General features: G+C 39.7%; 1 protein-coding gene across 1 annotated transcript in view; it reads right to left on the reverse strand.

Moving 5' to 3' along the window:
• Positions 1–3,981: 3,981 nt before the first annotated feature.
• Positions 3,982–17,996, reverse strand: part of lox (lysyl oxidase) — a 37,881-nt gene continuing 23,866 nt past the window's right edge. The window contains exons 5-7 of the mRNA XM_078566716.1: positions 15,904–15,999; positions 15,706–15,821; positions 3,982–9,140 (exon numbers count right to left, since the gene is read on the reverse strand). Of these exons, the coding sequence (XP_078422842.1) occupies positions 9,134–9,140; positions 15,706–15,821; positions 15,904–15,999 (219 nt within the window). The 3' untranslated portion in view covers positions 3,982–9,133. The remainder of the gene's footprint in view (positions 9,141–15,705; positions 15,822–15,903; positions 16,000–17,996) is intronic.

Consider the following 17,996-nt stretch of genomic DNA (forward strand, 5'->3'; position numbering starts at 1 on the left):
TCCATGAAGGTACCAACAACATAGGCAGGATGAGGAAAGAGGCTCTGCAGTGTCAGTATGTGGAGCTAAGCGCCAAATTAAGAAGCAGAACCTCAAAAGTAATAATTTCTGGATTATTACCTGAGCCACATGCAAATTGGCATAGGACAAATAAGATTAGAGAAATTAATGCGCAGCTCAAAGACTCATGTGGGAGAAGTGGGTTCCAGTTTGTGGGGCCACTGACATTGGGGAAAATGGGATCTGTACCATTGGGATGGTAAACACCTGAACCGTGCTGGGGCTCGTGTCCTCGCAAACCATGTAACTAGGGAAATAGAGAAGGTTTTAAACTGAATAGTGGGGGAAAGGGATGAAATTTGGGAAGATGTGGTAAACCAAAGAGTAGAGACAAAGCAAGAGAGAAAGTTATTAATATGGGAAATGATAAAGAGACTGTGACAGGAAGGGACAAAGAGTACAAATCTAAGAGTAAATCAGCAGATAAGGCTAGACACTACAAAAATAATAAAAGGACAAAGCTAAAGTCTTTGTATCTAAACACATATAACATTCGAAACAAAGCGGATGAACTGATAGCACAAATAGAAATAAATAAGTACAATCTGACAGCCATTACAGAGACTTTGCTACAGGATGACAGATTAGGACCTGAATATTGAAGGGTACATGACATTTAGGAAGGGCAGGAGGTTAGGAAAAGTTGCAGGGGTGGTTCTGTTAATTAATGATGGTATTAACACATTAGAGAGGGATGACCTAAATTCAGGAAACCAGGATGTAGAAGCGGCTTGGGTTGAGATGAGAAATGATAAAGGCAAGAAGTCACTTGTGGGAGTGGTGTACAGGCCCCCCAATTGTAATTACATGGTAGGATAGAGTATAAAAGAAGGGGTAATAGGAGCTTGTCAGAAAGGTACAGCAATAATCATGGTGAATTTTAATCTACAAATAGACTGTAAAAATCAGATGAGCAATGATAGCGTAGATGAGCTCATTGAATGTTTCCGGAATAGTTTCTTAGAACAGCATGTTCTGGAGCCAATCAGAGAGCAGGCTAGACTAGACCTGTATTGAGCAACAAGTTAGGATTAATTGATAACCTCATAATGAAGGCATCCCTAGGTAGCAGCAATCATAATATGATTGAATTTTACATTCATTTTGAGGAAGAAACGAGTGCATCCAAGACTAGTATTTTAAACTTAAATAAGGGCAATTATGAAGGCATGAAAACAGAGCTAGCTAAAATGAACTGGCAGATGAGGTTAAGGGATAGGTCAATAGAAGTTCAGTGGCAGATATTTAAAGGGATATTTCAGAATACACAGAGTATATACATTCCAATGAGAAAGAAAAATTCCAAGGGGAAGGGCCCACTATCCAAGGTTACCTAAAAGTTAAAGACTGTATCAAACTTAAATAAAAAGCATTTAACTATACAAAGATGGGTGGCAGTTCAGAAGATTGGAAAGAATATGAAGAATAGCAAAGAATGACAAAAAGATTAATAGGGAGGGAAAAATTAGAGTACAAGAGAAAGCTAGCGAGCAATATAAAGACGGATAGTAAGAGTTTCTATAGATATTTCAAATAAGAAAAAAGTTATCAAAATGAGCATTGGTCCTATAGAAAGTGCATCTAGGGAATTGATAATGGAAAGTAGGGAGATGGTGGATGAATTAAACAGGTATTTTACTTCAGTCTTCACTATAGAGAACACAAGTAACATCCTGGAACTAGCTGTAAATCAGGAAATCAAAGGGAGGGAGGAACTCGGGAAAATTACAATCACCAGGGAAGTGGTATTGAGCAAGTTGTTGGGGTTGCAGGCTGACAAATCCCCAGGTCCGGATGAACTTCACCCCAAGGCCTTAAAAGAAGTAGCTTGTGAGATAGTAGATACATTGGTTCTAATTTTCCAAAATTCCCTTGATTCGGGGAAGGTTCCATTAGATTGGAAAATAGCAAATATAACTCCTTTATTCAAAAAGGGAGGGAAACAGAAAGCAGGAAACTATAGGCCAGTTAGCCTAACATCTGTCATAGGGAAAATGTTAGACGTTATTATTAAAGATGTTACAGCAGGGCACTTAGAAAAATTCAAGGCAATCAGGCAGAGTCAACATGGTTTTGTAAAAAGGAAATCATGTTTAACCAATTTATTGGTATACTTTGAAGGAGCCACATGTGCTGTGGATAAAGGGGAACCGATGTTATGTACTGTACTTAGATTTCCAGAAGGCATTTTATAAAGTGCCACATCAAAGGTTATCACAGAAAATAAAGTTCATGGTGTAGGGGGTGGCATATTGGTATAGGTAGAAGATTGGCTAGCTAACAGGAAGCAGACAGTTAGCATACATTGGGTCTTTTTCTGGTTGGCAGGTTGTCACAACTATGATTGGTGTGCCACAGCGATCAGTGCTGGGGCCTCAACTTTTACAATTTATATATATTACTTGGATGAAGGGATCGAAGGAATGATTGCTAAATTTGCTGACAACACAAAGATAGACAGGAAAGTAAATTGTGAAGAGAGAATAAGGAGGCTACAAAGGGTCATGGATAGCTTAAGTGAGTAAGCAAAGATCTGGCAAATGGAGTAAATGTGGGCAAATGTGAAATTGTTCATTTTGGCAGGAAGAATAAAAAAGCTTATTATCTAAATGATGATAGATTGCAGAGCTCTGAGATTCAAAGGGATCCGGGTGTTCTAGTGCATGAATTACAAAAGGCTAGTATGCAGGTACAGCAAGTAATTAGGAAAGCCAATAGTATGTTATCATTTATTGTAAGGGGAATTGATTACAAAAGTGGGGAGGTTGTGCTTCAGTTGTACAGGAGACTGGTGAGACCACATCTAGAGTATTATGTACAGTACTGGTTTTCCTTATTTAAGGAAAGATGTAAATGCATTAGGAGCAGTTCAGGAAGGATTTACTAGACTAATACCAGGAAAGGTTGAACAAGATAGGCTTGTATCCACTGGAATTTAGAAGAGTAAGAGGCAACTTGATTGAAACCTTTAAGATCCTCTAGGGTCTTGACAGGGTGGATGTGGAGAGGGTGTTTCCTCTTGTGGGAGAATCTAAAACTAAAGGTCGCTGTTTGAAAATAGGGGGTCTCTCATTTAGGAGAGATGAGGAGAATTTTTTCTCTTTGGGTATTGAGTCTTTGAACTCTCTTTCTCAAAAGGTGGTGGAGGCAGAGGCTTTGAATATTTTTAAGGCAGAGCTAGATAGATTCTTGATTAACAAGGGGGTGAAAGGTTATCAGGGGTAGGCAGGAATGTGGGATTGAGATTACAATCAGATCTTATTGAATGGCGGAGCAGGCTTGAGGGGTTGAGTGGCCTACTCCTGCTCCTAATTCCTATTTTCATAGTACGTATGTAAAATTTGATGGTGGGACACAATTTCGGGCATTGAAGTCCTGAAATGAATGAATATGCAAGGGGTAAAGACATTGATTCTAACCTGGGCTGAATGCCTGATACTAGATTATCCAAGAAGGTTTTTTATGGTGATTACTGAAGCTTGATTAAAGTTATTATGGTAGTCCATTCAAAAGATGCAAAGATTACCTTAAGCCCAATCTTTTTTTTAAAAAAAACGTCCACTCTGCCACATGGGAGCATGATGCTTGACAGGAAAATGTGGCAAAAGATGTTTCATGATAGCATGACAAAGCTTGAAGTAAGATATACCACACTAGCCCAAATAAAATCAGGAAACATCAGCCCTAGAGGCAATCTGCCATCCTTGTTCTTTGTGTCATTATTGTCAGTGTCTATGTCATTCTCGATAGCGATGAACAAATCATCACCATTAAGTGACTGCTGTTGCCATCGCTGCTGAACCTGGGATGAATGTGAAACAAGACATTTACAAAAATCTCTCATTTGATCACTTATCTAATTTTGTGTGATACATTTGAAGGTGATTTGGGTGCCTCTGAGTAAAGTCACAAAGCAATATCACTAGTTGAAAACACTTTTATTCAAGTTAAGGTCTCACAATCTGATATAGGCAAATAACTCTGGATTATAAATCTGCAATAACCATTACGTATCTACCATCTACAAATTATTACAGTAACTATAAGCTTCAAGTACAGATACATTGATTTCTAGAAATAAAAATTACCTGCAGCTAAAAATTATGAAATTCAGTATGAAGCTGATACATATGGTGAAAAGCACCAAAACAGGCTTGTAAACTTAGTGGCATTTCATTTTTTTACTTATCACTGAGCATATTTCCAGCAATAGCATTTTCTTTGCATTTTTTATGAAACTTTTTTTCACAAAGTTCCAAATTGAAATAGCATCCTTTGTACTAAGATGCATATGAATTATAGAAAATCTTTGAGAATAAAACCCATTACAATGGAAGTTGTTCTTTTATTAAGTTGTAGCCCACAGCCTTTACGATTAATCTTTGACTATCCTAAAATTATTGCATTTGTGCTAGGGCTTCTTATGATGAAACATTTCCCCAAGGGGCCAGTAAATATAATTATTTTGTTATACATATACTTGTTCACCCCCCATAGAAGCAATGTTATCTTCCAACATGATGTTGCACTTCAGCTATAAGCAAGGATCACCAGAATAAATGACTATGGTATCTTTATCCACTACAGCACACTAATGAGGAAAATTATATTTTTCTACATTTTGATTTTTTTTTTAAAACACTGGCCAAAATCTTTGACACCATTGTACCTGGGAAAATACATTTAGACCACACGATTAATGGACGGTGTGAAATTAATCATTCCTTTATCTTTCAGAGTAGTTTTCATTATTTATCAGGTAATTGTGATACCACTGCTTGTCAAACTGTATTGTTGATACTAGTGAAAAAGTAATGATGACTGTGTGACTGGAATAGACTATTTAAGTCAGTTGTGTAAAGGAAATAATGCTTAGTGTACTGTTAATATTAAATATGCTGTTCTGACTAACAGTATTAAGTTGTCTAGGTGTAGATTCTTTACTAGCTATTATCTGTGCTGAAATTTCTGTGACCAATTTAAAAGATTGCTTATCTTCTACGTGATTTAAAAGTTAAATCTTTCAAAAAACTGAACCTCATGAAACTGCACACATATAATATGGTGAATTTTAACTTCCTGCCTATGAGTCTCTGTGGAAAGCCTCAGCTGATTTTTATGGCTGGATCTCATTCGCATCCTTCCTGCTAGCTGCCCACATGAAATAGGCAGAGAGAGGCAGCTGGCAAACTTAAGGGAGGTCAATCTAGACTGGCTTAGGGATGCCTACCAGCATCAAGGTAACTCGCAGAAAGAGAAAGCTGAGATTGCCTTTAGATCAGATTTAGGCCTCCTAGAAAAAGTTGTGGGAGATGGGAGGCAAGTGAGAATGGGGTGGTATGCCTTTGTACAGTCATTTTAACTGGGTGGGGAGAGGGTGTAATCCCCTAATATTTTCCTGAGTATGAGATTCTTGGCTTTATGAATAGCGGTTTGACATAGGAAAGCAAGACAGTTATGCCAAACTTTTGCAAATTGCTAGTTAGGCCTAGCCTGAATATTATGCCCTGTTGTGAGCACCACACTTTAAGAATTATGTCAAACCCATGGAGAGGGTGCAGAGATGGTTTACTGGAATGATACAGTACTGGAAATACTGGAGAAGCTAGGATTGGTCTCCTTAGAGCAAAGAAGGGTAAGAGGAGATTTAGTTGAGGTGTTCAAAATTATAATGGGCTTTGATAGAGTAAAAAAGGAGAAACTGTTCCCACTGACAGGAGAGTCAGTAATCAGAGGGCAAAAATTAAAATTGATGAAAGGATCAGAGGAGAGACGAGAATGCATTTTAGACAACATAGGCTATGATCTAGAAGGTACTGCATGCAACAGTAATGAAAGCAGATTCAATAGTAATTAAGGAAATTGGATATATACTCAAAAAGGAAAATTTGCAGGGTTATGGAGCAAGAGTAGAAGAGTGGGACTAATTTGATACCTCTTTCAAAGAGCCGATATGAGTACGATAGGCTGAACAGCATCCTGTGTTATGTGATCCATGATACTAATGAACCTTTAACTGACTTTTTCCATTTTGTTTTAAACTCTAATACTGGTAGTACAATCCACTTTATAGCCAAGCCTTACAGTGCAGGTTGTGTCAGTTCATGTCATGATGATGTGCAATAAATACAGTAAATGAAACAAACATCATCACCTACCAATTACGTTAATTATACCAAATGCATTAAGGTGGATCACTGATGTCATATAGTGTTTCAGTCATATAAGTGCAGCTTAGCCACTGTACAGCATTTACACAATACTTTAAAGGGAGGGATCACTTAGTAATTTAGATGGCATATTCAAATGAAAGTTTTTAAAACTAGAAAATGAATCTTTTTATGAGTTACTTTTATTGACAGTACTAAGCAATTTCATATATTTGCTGTGTACTCCATTTTTCTATGCCTTCAGCACAGGCCTCTTAGAAATAGATCTGCTGCACTAAAATCCATGTGTACTGTAAGTACTATACGTAAACCAGGGAATTTAAGCAACCCACTTCTGCAGAACACATTGAATGGTAATGGTTTGCTGATACTCATAAATATCTACCATTCTACACAGGACTGACTGTCAATGGGCAGAATCTTGAGGAGGCGATGGGGGTCTCGGCTGCCGGCTGGAGAGCCAACAAGAGTTCCCCGTCATCTCTTTCAGGGAAAGCCTGTACCATCTTGTTCCACTCAGACACTTAACAGGCCAGCAGTGGGCCTTCCCTAGGATCAAGGACCCCGGGGGAAGAAGGCCAATCAGAGGCCAGCAGCTCTATTGAATGGCAGCACCACCAGGAAGGCAGTGGTTGCTGCCAGTGTGACACCCACCCGAGAATCATCGCTGGATCTCAGGCCAGATTTGAGTGATGGTAGAATGGGGGTTGGCAAGGGAGGGGAATTGGCAGGTAGGACAGGGGTCTATCAGCGGCCCCCCCCCCCTCTTCCCAAAGCCCCATCCTTCGATCAAGCACTGAATGCCTTTGAACGAGGGACCCCAGCCCCCTGGGCACCTGAGCAACCCAGCATGGGTTTGTTTGTCACGCTCCCCACTTAAGGGTCTCGATTGGTGGTGGGGCGGGAAGGCTGTCTATGTTCCTGCCACGGACTTAATGAAGATGGAGGCAGGAAGGTGACAGAGTCCCCACCCGCCAACCTCCCACTTAATTAAATGCTCCCCCATCAACAAGCTCACCAGAAGAGGGCACAAGATTCTGCCCTGTGTGTCTAAATCGTTAGTGTGTAAAAGTAATCCATGCATTGTTATTTATTAACTATCTCGGCACTTGATTGACATGAATGAACGATAACCTTTACTTTAGTCTATATTTGACCTGTCTTCCAAGTTGCTGGTATTTTACATAATTGTATCATCAAATCCTCAGACTTCATGCTACTCTGTTTTTGGTGTTTCTTCTTCACATTTATTTATATAATTCCTACTAATTCTAACCTGAAATGTACATGGAACTGATCAGGGATCCCAAAAGGGCTTTTATAAGTTAATTCCAGAGACATGAAGCCATTTTTGTTTTGATCTGTCCTTTGTCCCTTATTTTAGGCCTGGTCTTTAGTGGTTGAAATGATTTTTAAATCTAATTTTACTTTTCTGAATTTAATTTTTTTGTACTTAAGTCTTCATCTTTTATCTTCACTAATAACTTTCATTTGCAAAAGTTATAATCAATAATGTTAAATAAAAGTTCAATTTATTTGCAGATAAGTCATCATTCCTCAGTGAGCAAAAATTGCACTTAAATGTAAAAATGAAAATTTACATCAACTTGATGGTTACATTTCATTTTCATTATTAATTTTTACACACTGTTTTAAATTAAATGTTATTGTTTGGAACAATATTCTTCTACAGTAAAATATCTTTAGAGATACTGTAGTTATAGAAATAAAGCATTGTTCGAGCATCATTTTTAGAAATCGGAAGCCTTGAATCATAAGTTATTTCAGTCCTAAATTCTTAAAGTCATATTTACAGAGCTTGATATGATAATGGTTAGATTTTAGATTCTGGATTTGTAATTCTGCTCAGCTATTACTGTAGAACAAAAAAAGATGAAATGCCTTTAACATTTATTCCACAGGAATAAATTTTAACCACTCATTGGGGAGCTTCCGATGAAGAGGTCAGGCTCAAATTTACAAAAAAGCACACATGCCCTTAACCAATTGAATGTTGTGACATTCAATAATGTATTATTTGGGATCAAATAGTACATAAAACATATATATTAACGGGATCCTTGCTGATGCTATTGCAATGCATTTAAGATCAAATTTATATTTCTACACCTCTTCGGCGCATAAATGCACAACGACAAACAGAAACAATTCTAATGTTTCAACTGTAATTATAACTCGCGTAGTCAAATATGCATGGTAATAGGCAATCATCCTGCAACAAACAAAGGATTCATTGTTTGGAATGAAAGCAGTGGAATGTAACCGGATCACTGTTAAATGTAAACACAGTATTGTTCATAATCACATGTCTTCTTCTAACTCATCCACTTTTTTTGATACTAGCCCCGCCCTGTTTTATTCTTCTTCATCTGGTTGCTGTGACTTCTGTGGTGGAAAATGGCCTTTTTTTGAATGGATGATTTAGAATAGTCATGTGCTTATTAAATATAAAATATAAAATGTCCATCACAACAAGTTAAATATAGTCTAATCACACCAAACTTTTCTTAACTCATTCAGTAATAAGATACCATTTGGCACTATTCCCACTACAATCCTTGGTCCTGGGAGAATGCATCTATGCAAACTGGATGTTAACTGTAGCAAGTGCCATCACAATAGCAACGTGTAGTGAATGAGTTAAAGTATCAAAATTGATTCCACTGCAATAGTAAAGATTGGTTCCAGAGGTCCCAGTCACAGTGTTACGGGTTTTAAAACATTTGTTCTCATAGATTTCAGCATCTCCTGCAAATAATACCTGTTTGGGATTGTTTAAATTGAAATGGTGCCAAATACGGAGACTGAAGCTTGACTTGTTTCGTGTCTTGTAAATGTTACTGATTCAATCCATTCTTAAACATATCTTGTTCTTTTTGAAGTTAGTATCTGAAAAAAAATTGAGTTCAGGTGAATTTTGTTCTTACTCACTACATTACTTCCAACAAAGTTCTATGAAATGTTTGAAGCTGATGCTCGGAAAAATTATTTATTCAAAGAGTAATAAATTTTTGAAATAATCTGACAAGCGGACAAGTAAAAAAAAACATGTTTTTTAATGTTTTCGGGTATTAAGATGGAAAATTTAGAGTATTAAAGGGATTAGCTTCAATGGTTTGAATGCCCTTTGCCAATCTTGATCTTTTTTATATTCTTGCAATCAAAAGATCTCAAAGAATAGCTGCCATTGTCAGGCCAGTAACTAGCTTATAGCACAGCAGTAACAAAATTAAAAGCTACTCAAACCATCCCATTATAACCACTAGATAAGGAAAACGACTGTGAAAAGCTCCAATATTTCGAATAACAGTACTACAGAGAATTACTCTACGTACCATATTATTTATAATCTCAAAGCATTTTATCAAAAAATATTAAATTCCTACGGTATCAATTGGATTATTTTCAGACTTTGAAATATAGAGAATAGTCATTTGGTAGTACAGAACTTGTTGACAAAAGTGATGTGCTGTTAAAGCTTTTCATCTTGCACCCTTCAGGACAGATACGCAAGAATACCTATTGTAACGGGAACAACAATGTATATTGCATGAAAAGAGCGTGCTGATTGGGTGGCAAGTGGGCTCTGGTAGAGGCATTGCCACGGAGAATGCAGAGTGAAGGAGCATGTCCACATATTGCGCCTTTTTCAACTAAACTAAAGCTTAGGGGCAGCCAATCCCTGGTTCATTCCCCATGGCAATGCCTTGACCAATCATAGTCGACCTACCTGGTTTGAATTTAAACAAACGCTTGGCAGTTAACTGTTCTCTGATGCATTCTTCATGGAAACACCTCTACCAACCACTCAGCACACTTTTCTCGTGCAGTATAAATTGTTGTTCCCTTTACAATGGGTATTCTTGCATATCTGTCCTGATGAGTGCAAGACCAAAAGCTTCAACAGCATTTCTCTTTTTTCAGCAATACTCAAATATGGAGAAATTTGACAAAAACATTATTGATTCAATTGAGGACTTTGTAATAAAGAAATGCATACTTTAAATAATTAGTAATAGGTGATTATGACCAAGATTGGCACTTCATCAGAAACAAAATACCAAAATACCATAGCATACAAATGGTGTTCTGATTCTACAAAAGTACATAATTACTCAAGACGTTCTTTAAAACTAACACTGACAATATGGATTAGACCAGAATTTTCAAAGTGATGGATAATTTGTGAGTTGAAAGAAACTTTAGAAAGTATGCATGAAAAGGCAAAAATCATCCTTTATTTAAGGATAGAATGAGCATGGCAAAAGTTCAATAAAGGAAGGCATGTCAACTGGAAGCAGGATAGACTATAGAGTTGGCATTCAATAGAGGTAAACTGAGAGATGCAAATCTTGAGGATAATTTAAGAAATATCATTAGGACCAGAGAGTGGAGGATCCAACAGACATTATAATTTGACATTGGTCAGCCATTTCCAAAAATCCTCTGCATTTTGTTTTAAGTCATTAAAATTGGGGCTGAAATATAAAAAAGTCAAAAGGGCAACTCGCTCTTTAAGAAAGCTGGCACGAGAAGGAAAAAGGGCAGAAAGAAGGAATTGCATGCAATTTAAGAGACTTGTGGAAAAGCATCATAGGAATGACTGCTGGAGGGGAAAGGAAACAAGAATGATAGTTCATAACAACAGGCTTGAGTGTTCCTAGCAGCAATAAAGTTGGCTCAGTATGCTTCACGTGATCAAGATGCCAATTGTGATGAGTAAAGTTTACAAAAGACTGTAGAACTATGAGCATAACTGAATAAATAATCAATGGTACACCTGATGGAAATGGAAGAATACGAAATGCCATGCTGGCGAGAATAACATCAGTTACTTCGCCAGACATGAGTAAAAATAGCAGTTGAACCAGAGAAAAGTAGCAAAGAATTCTCAAAAGACCACCCCTGTTGCCTAATTTGCAGTGCCAAACAAGAAATACATTGTTTATGCTGTGATTTGTTCCAGGATATTCTACAAGAGGTGGATATGAAATGGCAGCTAACACCTAGGCCAGAATTTTACATCTGGTGTGCAGGGGCAGGCTTGACATGCCAGAGCGTAAAATGATGCGCGATGATGTTGGGTGTGCGTCCCGATATCGCTGTGTACCATCATAATATTTCACTAGGCGGGCATGCTATGAGCCAGTTAAGGCCCTTGAGGCACCAACTGTATTTGATTTTACGCAGCCCGTGCGATTTTCAGGCTGTCGCACGGGGGCAACGGGCAGGTGGGTAGGCCACATTTTCAAAAACTTCATCCATGGGCAGGCTAAGAGGGATGAGTGAGCTCGCTAATACAAGTTGTCAGGTACTTTAGCTTATAAATTGCTGCTGCTTGCTTGTGTGAACAGGACAACTTCATTTTGCTTCAGAGCTGCTTTGACAGAAATAAGAGGCTTCAGTTCAGGATTCCGGAGGAGTCATACCACTTGGGGCCTTCCAGGTATCAGACAGCCTTCCCTTACCCTGGGAATGGGGATTGTGGTCTCTTCTGGAGGCACCTCCCTGAGGAGGAAGAGAGGGCCAGAAGTGGGAGGAGGCCAGATGTCTTTTTCCAGCCTCCAGGGGAGCGACCTGCGGGAAGACAAGCGCAGGCACAAGGGGAGCAGGGCCAACAGGAAGTCCAAGGCGGAAGGGGCCACAGAAGATGCCACTATCCTGCTGCTAGGGTTTACAGGCGGCGATGCAGCTACCTCAATATGTCCGAGGTGCAATGCCGAAGGAGGCTCCGCCTCTCAAGGGAGACCGTGACCTCCATCTGTCAGAAGATCAGCCCTGAGATCAGCTCCAACTGTATGTGGACACCCCATGCCAGTGGCGCTGAAGGACACAGTGGCCCTCAACTTCTATGCCTCCGGCTTTTTTCAGGGGTCGGTGGGGCATCTTTGTGGAATCTCCCAATCAGTTGTCCACAGTTGTGTCAAACTGGTAACAGACGCTCTGTTTAGGCGTGCATTGACTTTAATTCACTACCGTACGGACGAGGCCAGCCAGACAGAGCAAGCCAGAGGCTCTGCAGCGATTAATGGGCTCTCCCATATCAAGGATGCAATTGACTGCACACATGTGGCCACCAAGGCGCCAGCGGGTGAGCCGGCTGCCTTCGTCAACAGGAAGCGATTCCACTCCATGAACGTGCAGATAGTGTGTGATCACAGGATGCAGATTATGCAAGTCTGTGCAAGGCACCCAGGCAGCTCCCATGATGCTTACATCCTGAGACAATTAAATGGAAAGGCGTTCTCCATCGCACCTAATAATAACTACCTTAAAAGTGGGGCAAAAAAATATCACCAGTGATAAGCCCGTGTTGTGCCTAAGTTTGCGTTTATTGGTGCTACATCTAGGTTCTCCCCCTCGTTGGCACCAGCATTGGAGACAGTCTGCTCACTTTGCTGTCCTGTTGGCCTTGATGACCTTGGCGGGCGTCCTCTGGCCCGTGGAGCCTGTGCTGGCCCCGCCTGGGAGGGAACGGCCAGTGCCACAGCTGGCATCTCCCCAGTCGCCACAGCCTCATCTGATGTCACAGTCACTGGCAAAGGGGCAGAGGAGCTGCTGCTCTCATCCGGAGTGCCCTGAGAGGAGCCCACAGAGACGACAAGCAGCTCGTGCGCCAACGTCAAGTCACTTCGGACCTCCCTGCTCACCATTGATGGACAGGCACCTAGCTGGAATACTGGGTGCCCAATCCAAATCCCACACTGACAGTGACCACCTGAGGTCATTGCCGGTGTGAGGGCTTGCAGGTCCGAGTGCATCCCCAGGAAGCCCTGATTGAGCTCCTGAAGCAGCTGATCCATGAGAATCAGCATACTCTCCATGGAGGAGGCAGCGTGCTCGGTCATGAGGGTCATTGCATTGCTCATGCTCCGCAGGGACTCCTCCACAACGGAGACCATGGCACGCATTCTCTCATGTATCTCGGCCAGATCCTCCCACACACCCTGCTGGACTTCCAGCATCTGCTGCCTCAGGGACGCCTCCAGAGACACATCATCAGCCAACTGCCCTGCCAACCTGCCCTCCCGCCTGCCGTGTTCAGCATTACAACGCTCCTCCGAGTCAATGGCGGCCTTTGCATGGCTGCCTGCGCCATTGTTGAATAGGTCGCCATTGGACCTGGCAGACATTGAGTTCCCGCCCCCGCCCACCCCTTCACGCTGATGCTGGAGTCACGTATTACGCTGGGTGGGCCTTAATTGGCCCAACTGTGTAAAATGGCGGTGGGGACCTGATTACGGGCGGCGGTCGGGTTCCTGACCGCTCCCTCCGAGCCCACCCAACCTATGTAAAATCCTGGCTCTAGAGTTACAAAAACAACAGTGTAAGATCTCTGTGTGAGTGTGGAGTATAAAATAAAGTAATTTGATATTGTTAATTGTGATAACTCTGGAGCTCTATTATAATACGATCATGATTTTCTAATGAATGTTGTAGCGTGCCTTTTGTTTTGCTTCAACAAGATAGGTCTATTGGTAGAAAAATAAATTTTGTACACTCAACTGTCCTGTTCCCCTTTCCCCGTTGACCCTACATGACCATTACCTTCCACCGTAATCTTTAGTATTGACACAATGCTTACTTTTTCCTTAAAGGTCATTCAGGAAAGTTCAGTATTGCAAGATGTTTTTTAAAATAAAAAATCTATTATTAACTTCATCATAGTATCTTAAGCGTTTTTTAAAAATCTAATTAATTTGTTTTGAATTACAACATCAACATACAGGGAGGAAAGGAACAGCATAGCATTCAAACCTGCGGGGAGAGAAAGAGGAACATCTCAACATTAGGAGCTGGCAGGCAGGAGGTTGGGAAGTAGTGTTACAATGGTACTAAGGATTGGACATCTCCAAAATAGCCCTTACAGAAGAAAAATACATGGAATATGCCTGCCTATGCATGTGGAATAGGGTGCAGACAGCTGATTAAAATACAAAACCAAGAGAGAGCTATTTGTTACAACAACTAGGCCTGAGTGGTATTGTAGTTGTAGTTATTTCTATCATTCAGGATTTCAATCCAATTGCCCTGCTAATTGATCAAGATTCAACAATGTCAGGTTAATGTCATTATACGGAACAGAATACCAGTGTTTTTAATTGTTACCAACCCTGGGGATTTGATTGGTATTCTTTCCCACTCACGATATATAGAATTAAATCATTAGTTATGTTCACAGCAATTTAATGCCAGAGATTGAAGTGGCACAATAATCATCAGTTAGCCAAATCAGTGGCATATATTATGCATTTTTCATGCTGCATTAAGGGAATGTGCTACATGTTTCTAGTAAAGCATATTGTAATATCTCATCTATTAAGACTATAACAAAGAAATGTATGTAACTGATCTAATGTTATATACACATGAGTCTCATTTTGTATTCTAATTTGAACACTTTGGTGATTTACTAGTGAAGCATACAATGGCAATTTCAGAACATTTTTGAAGTCCTGCAATTTGTTTTACTAGTTTCATCATCTTTCACTTTACCTTCTCTTAAGGAAGCTGATTAAAAACTAGGGGCAGAATTTAATGTCCCATGGGCAGGCGTGTGCCCAACCCAATCAGGCGTAAAATCGCGCAAGATGACGTCAAGTGAGTGTCCCAATGTCATCGTGCATTTGCGCGATATTTTGTTCAGTAGGCGCACACAAAAGTCACAAGTGCGCCCGCTGACAATTAAAAGGGCAATTAAGCCCATTAATGGCACAATTCTCCCTGAGTTTTTGTGGTCCGTACAACCTTACGGTTGGCGGACCGGCCAGGCGGCCTTTACATTTTTCATCAAACCTCATCCAAGGGCGGTATGAGATCTCCATTATGAAATAAAATAAAAATAAATATTTGTGGACAGCATTTTTATGAGATATATTTTCAGATGCTTGATTGTGATGCAAGGACATTATTTTGCAGCTTTTTAAACCTTTATTTGATCATTTGAAGGTCTGCAGCTCCCTCTGGCAGCTATCTGCCTTCAGGGAGCTCTCTCGCAGGGCTCACCCACGCTCACGGTGATGTCATCGCCCACCCTCTTCCCACCCCTTCCCTGGCAATGTTGAGCTTTTCAGCGCGTGTTTCACACTGGCTGGCCGTTAATTGCCCAGCCAACGTGAAATCGCGGTCAGGGGCAGATCTTGGTCAGCGGTCCTTTTCCTGGCCGCTCCCGGGCCTGCCGATTGTGCACACCTGCCAAAGGTAAAACTCAGGCCTATATTTCTTTGATATGAACACTTGCTTTTGTGTCCACAATAATTCATAAAGAACAAAGATTACTAGTCCTAATGAAATAGATGAAGCATTCCTTATTCATTTAGTACCTTTCTACTAAAATTGCAATATGTAACAACATATTTTATACCAACTTGGACATTTTATGTATGCAAAGAGATTTGTTTTGACCTTAAATTGGTAAATTACCTAAGATTTACTTAATTTCATGAACACTTACTGTGAAATTCTACAGCCCGAGGTATAAGCATGGTGGCCTGTATAACGAAGGTCACAACGGACAACATTATTAGCATAGTCTGATTCTGGTACCAAATAACTTGGGTTTACTGCAACCTGTAGAATGAGGAAAAAAGAAGTCAGTAACAATCACTATGGTGTTGTTCTTCTTCTGTGATAACTGTTTAATGTCACTTACTTTTAGTATGTAGTTTCCTGCCTTAACATCTGTAATATCGATCCATTGGCAGTCGATGTCAGCATTGTAAGTATCATAACACCCTGGACTCAATCCCTGCAAGCATAGAGTCAACAGTGTTAGAAAATTGTATAATTTATGTTAAGAAGTATTTGGTTCATTGTTTGTAAATTAATTGCATTTTTATGAGAAGGCTGTGAAAGCATTTTGCAAAATCTTAAAAGTTTCCTAAGTATGTCTAATGACAAATTACCCCCATTCTTTAGCCTTATGGAGAAGTTTTGCATTAAATCAGTTATCCTTTAGGAATGTTTTGTTAGCAGTAGAATTTTTCTGCCTGTCCCTACTTACCCTGAGGAGACTAAAAGTAAATTGTATGTTATAGGACTAAAATCACATGGGTCAGGCCAAATAGGGTGGCTGGTTCCTGAAGTTGGCTTTTTTAAGACAATTAGGCAACTTTCATAGCCACTTTATTGAGTGGTAGATTTATTCCCAATTTGGGAGGATTTGTATCTATGGCCCCTGAGTTGCTTATCCAGTAAAATAAAAACAACACTCGCTTTGCCACTGTGTAATCAGATTTATTTGACTGACAGCACATGATACAAGCGCAAGCGATTGGGTGGGTCACTTTATGATAACTTTTTATACCTCTCAGTAAAAGTTAAATAATTTTAATGAACTGATAGAAATATTAAGTCAATATTTCTGTAAAATATGTGTTTTCCAGTAATTTTGTTTTAGAAGTCCACAGCAACATAACACTATATATGAAAGGGACTTCTGTACTGTTCAACAGTGATGTTTTGTTCAAAGATATTTCATATAAACATTTTTCTATTTTAATAACACCTCCTGGTGTATACAACATTAGTATAACCCCTACTGAATATAATGTTCCATAAGACCTTTGTTTCAAATGGTGACAATATTTAACATCCATTGGTGTACTCTCAAATTTATTACAATGATCAGGTACAAACCATGGTTTCAGAAACATTCAGACCAAAACCAGAGCATGAGGTGTCTGCAAAATGCAAGTAAATGTGGTGCCCTGCTGCTAGCAGAAGAGTTATTTTTGGTTAGCCACAAAAGCAAGTAGAGTTGCTGTTATTCAACTTCTTCCCACTGCACTAACTCAGCAGCTTATCAGGCCAGGTTCTTTACTGCCATACTGAGGTTGAAAAAATTCTGTATGCTCTCTACAAGTATTTCAAGCAAGTTTGCTACCACTGACTTGCATGGATCTTGCCCACCCATTGCTAAATAGCTGCAAATACAAACCTTAAAACAGTGTTCATGTGCATTCTTACGGTTGGTGGACCTGCGAATTGGCCAGGCAACCTTTATATTTTTCATCAAACCTCATCCAGATAAATTTAATTCAGAAGGACAGAATCTGCCTAAGTAATCCCTAACTTTTTTTGAAAAAGTTAATTCCCCCGTGGATTGTGGGAAGGCCTATTTCTGCTAAAATTAATGACTTAACTGTAAATTAAGTGACTCACTGCCATGAAAGCTTGACTCCAATATAAATGTGGTACTTTTTACCTCAGGACAGCAATGCAAGCCAGCATTTCAGAACTGCAGGGCTGGACAATAAATATACCTTTTCTGTTCTTCTACGGAACATGACGCTTTATTTAAGTCAGGCAGGGGAATTGGAACAGGGGATTGTACAATTGCTGATTTTCTGTTTTGCTTCTTAATTTTCCTTTTTGTCATGGATCTGAGTGTCGCTGGCAAAGTCAGCATTTGTTGCCCATCTCTAATTGCCCTGGAACTGAAATTCTAAATGCATTTCAAAATTAAGCCCCCTTAACTACTTTGACCAAAGTCTCATGCTAAACACATAAAGTGTAGTCAAAAGAGACAAATAAAAGGTAGTTGTTAAAAAATATAAACAACAGAAAACACAATTTATTATAATAAAAATTATACTTTGAGAAAAGTTAAACTCCAAATAATATGCTGCAATATATATGTAGTATACATGGGGAGACATAGATGTAGTGGTACTGTCACTGGACCAGTAATCCAGAGGCCCAGGCTGATACTCTGGGGACACCAATTCGAATCCTACCACCACA

The sequence above is a fragment of the Cetorhinus maximus genome, chromosome 2, assembly GCF_964194155.1.
Source record: "Cetorhinus maximus chromosome 2, sCetMax3.hap1.1, whole genome shotgun sequence".
NCBI lineage: Eukaryota > Metazoa > Chordata > Chondrichthyes > Lamniformes > Cetorhinidae > Cetorhinus > Cetorhinus maximus.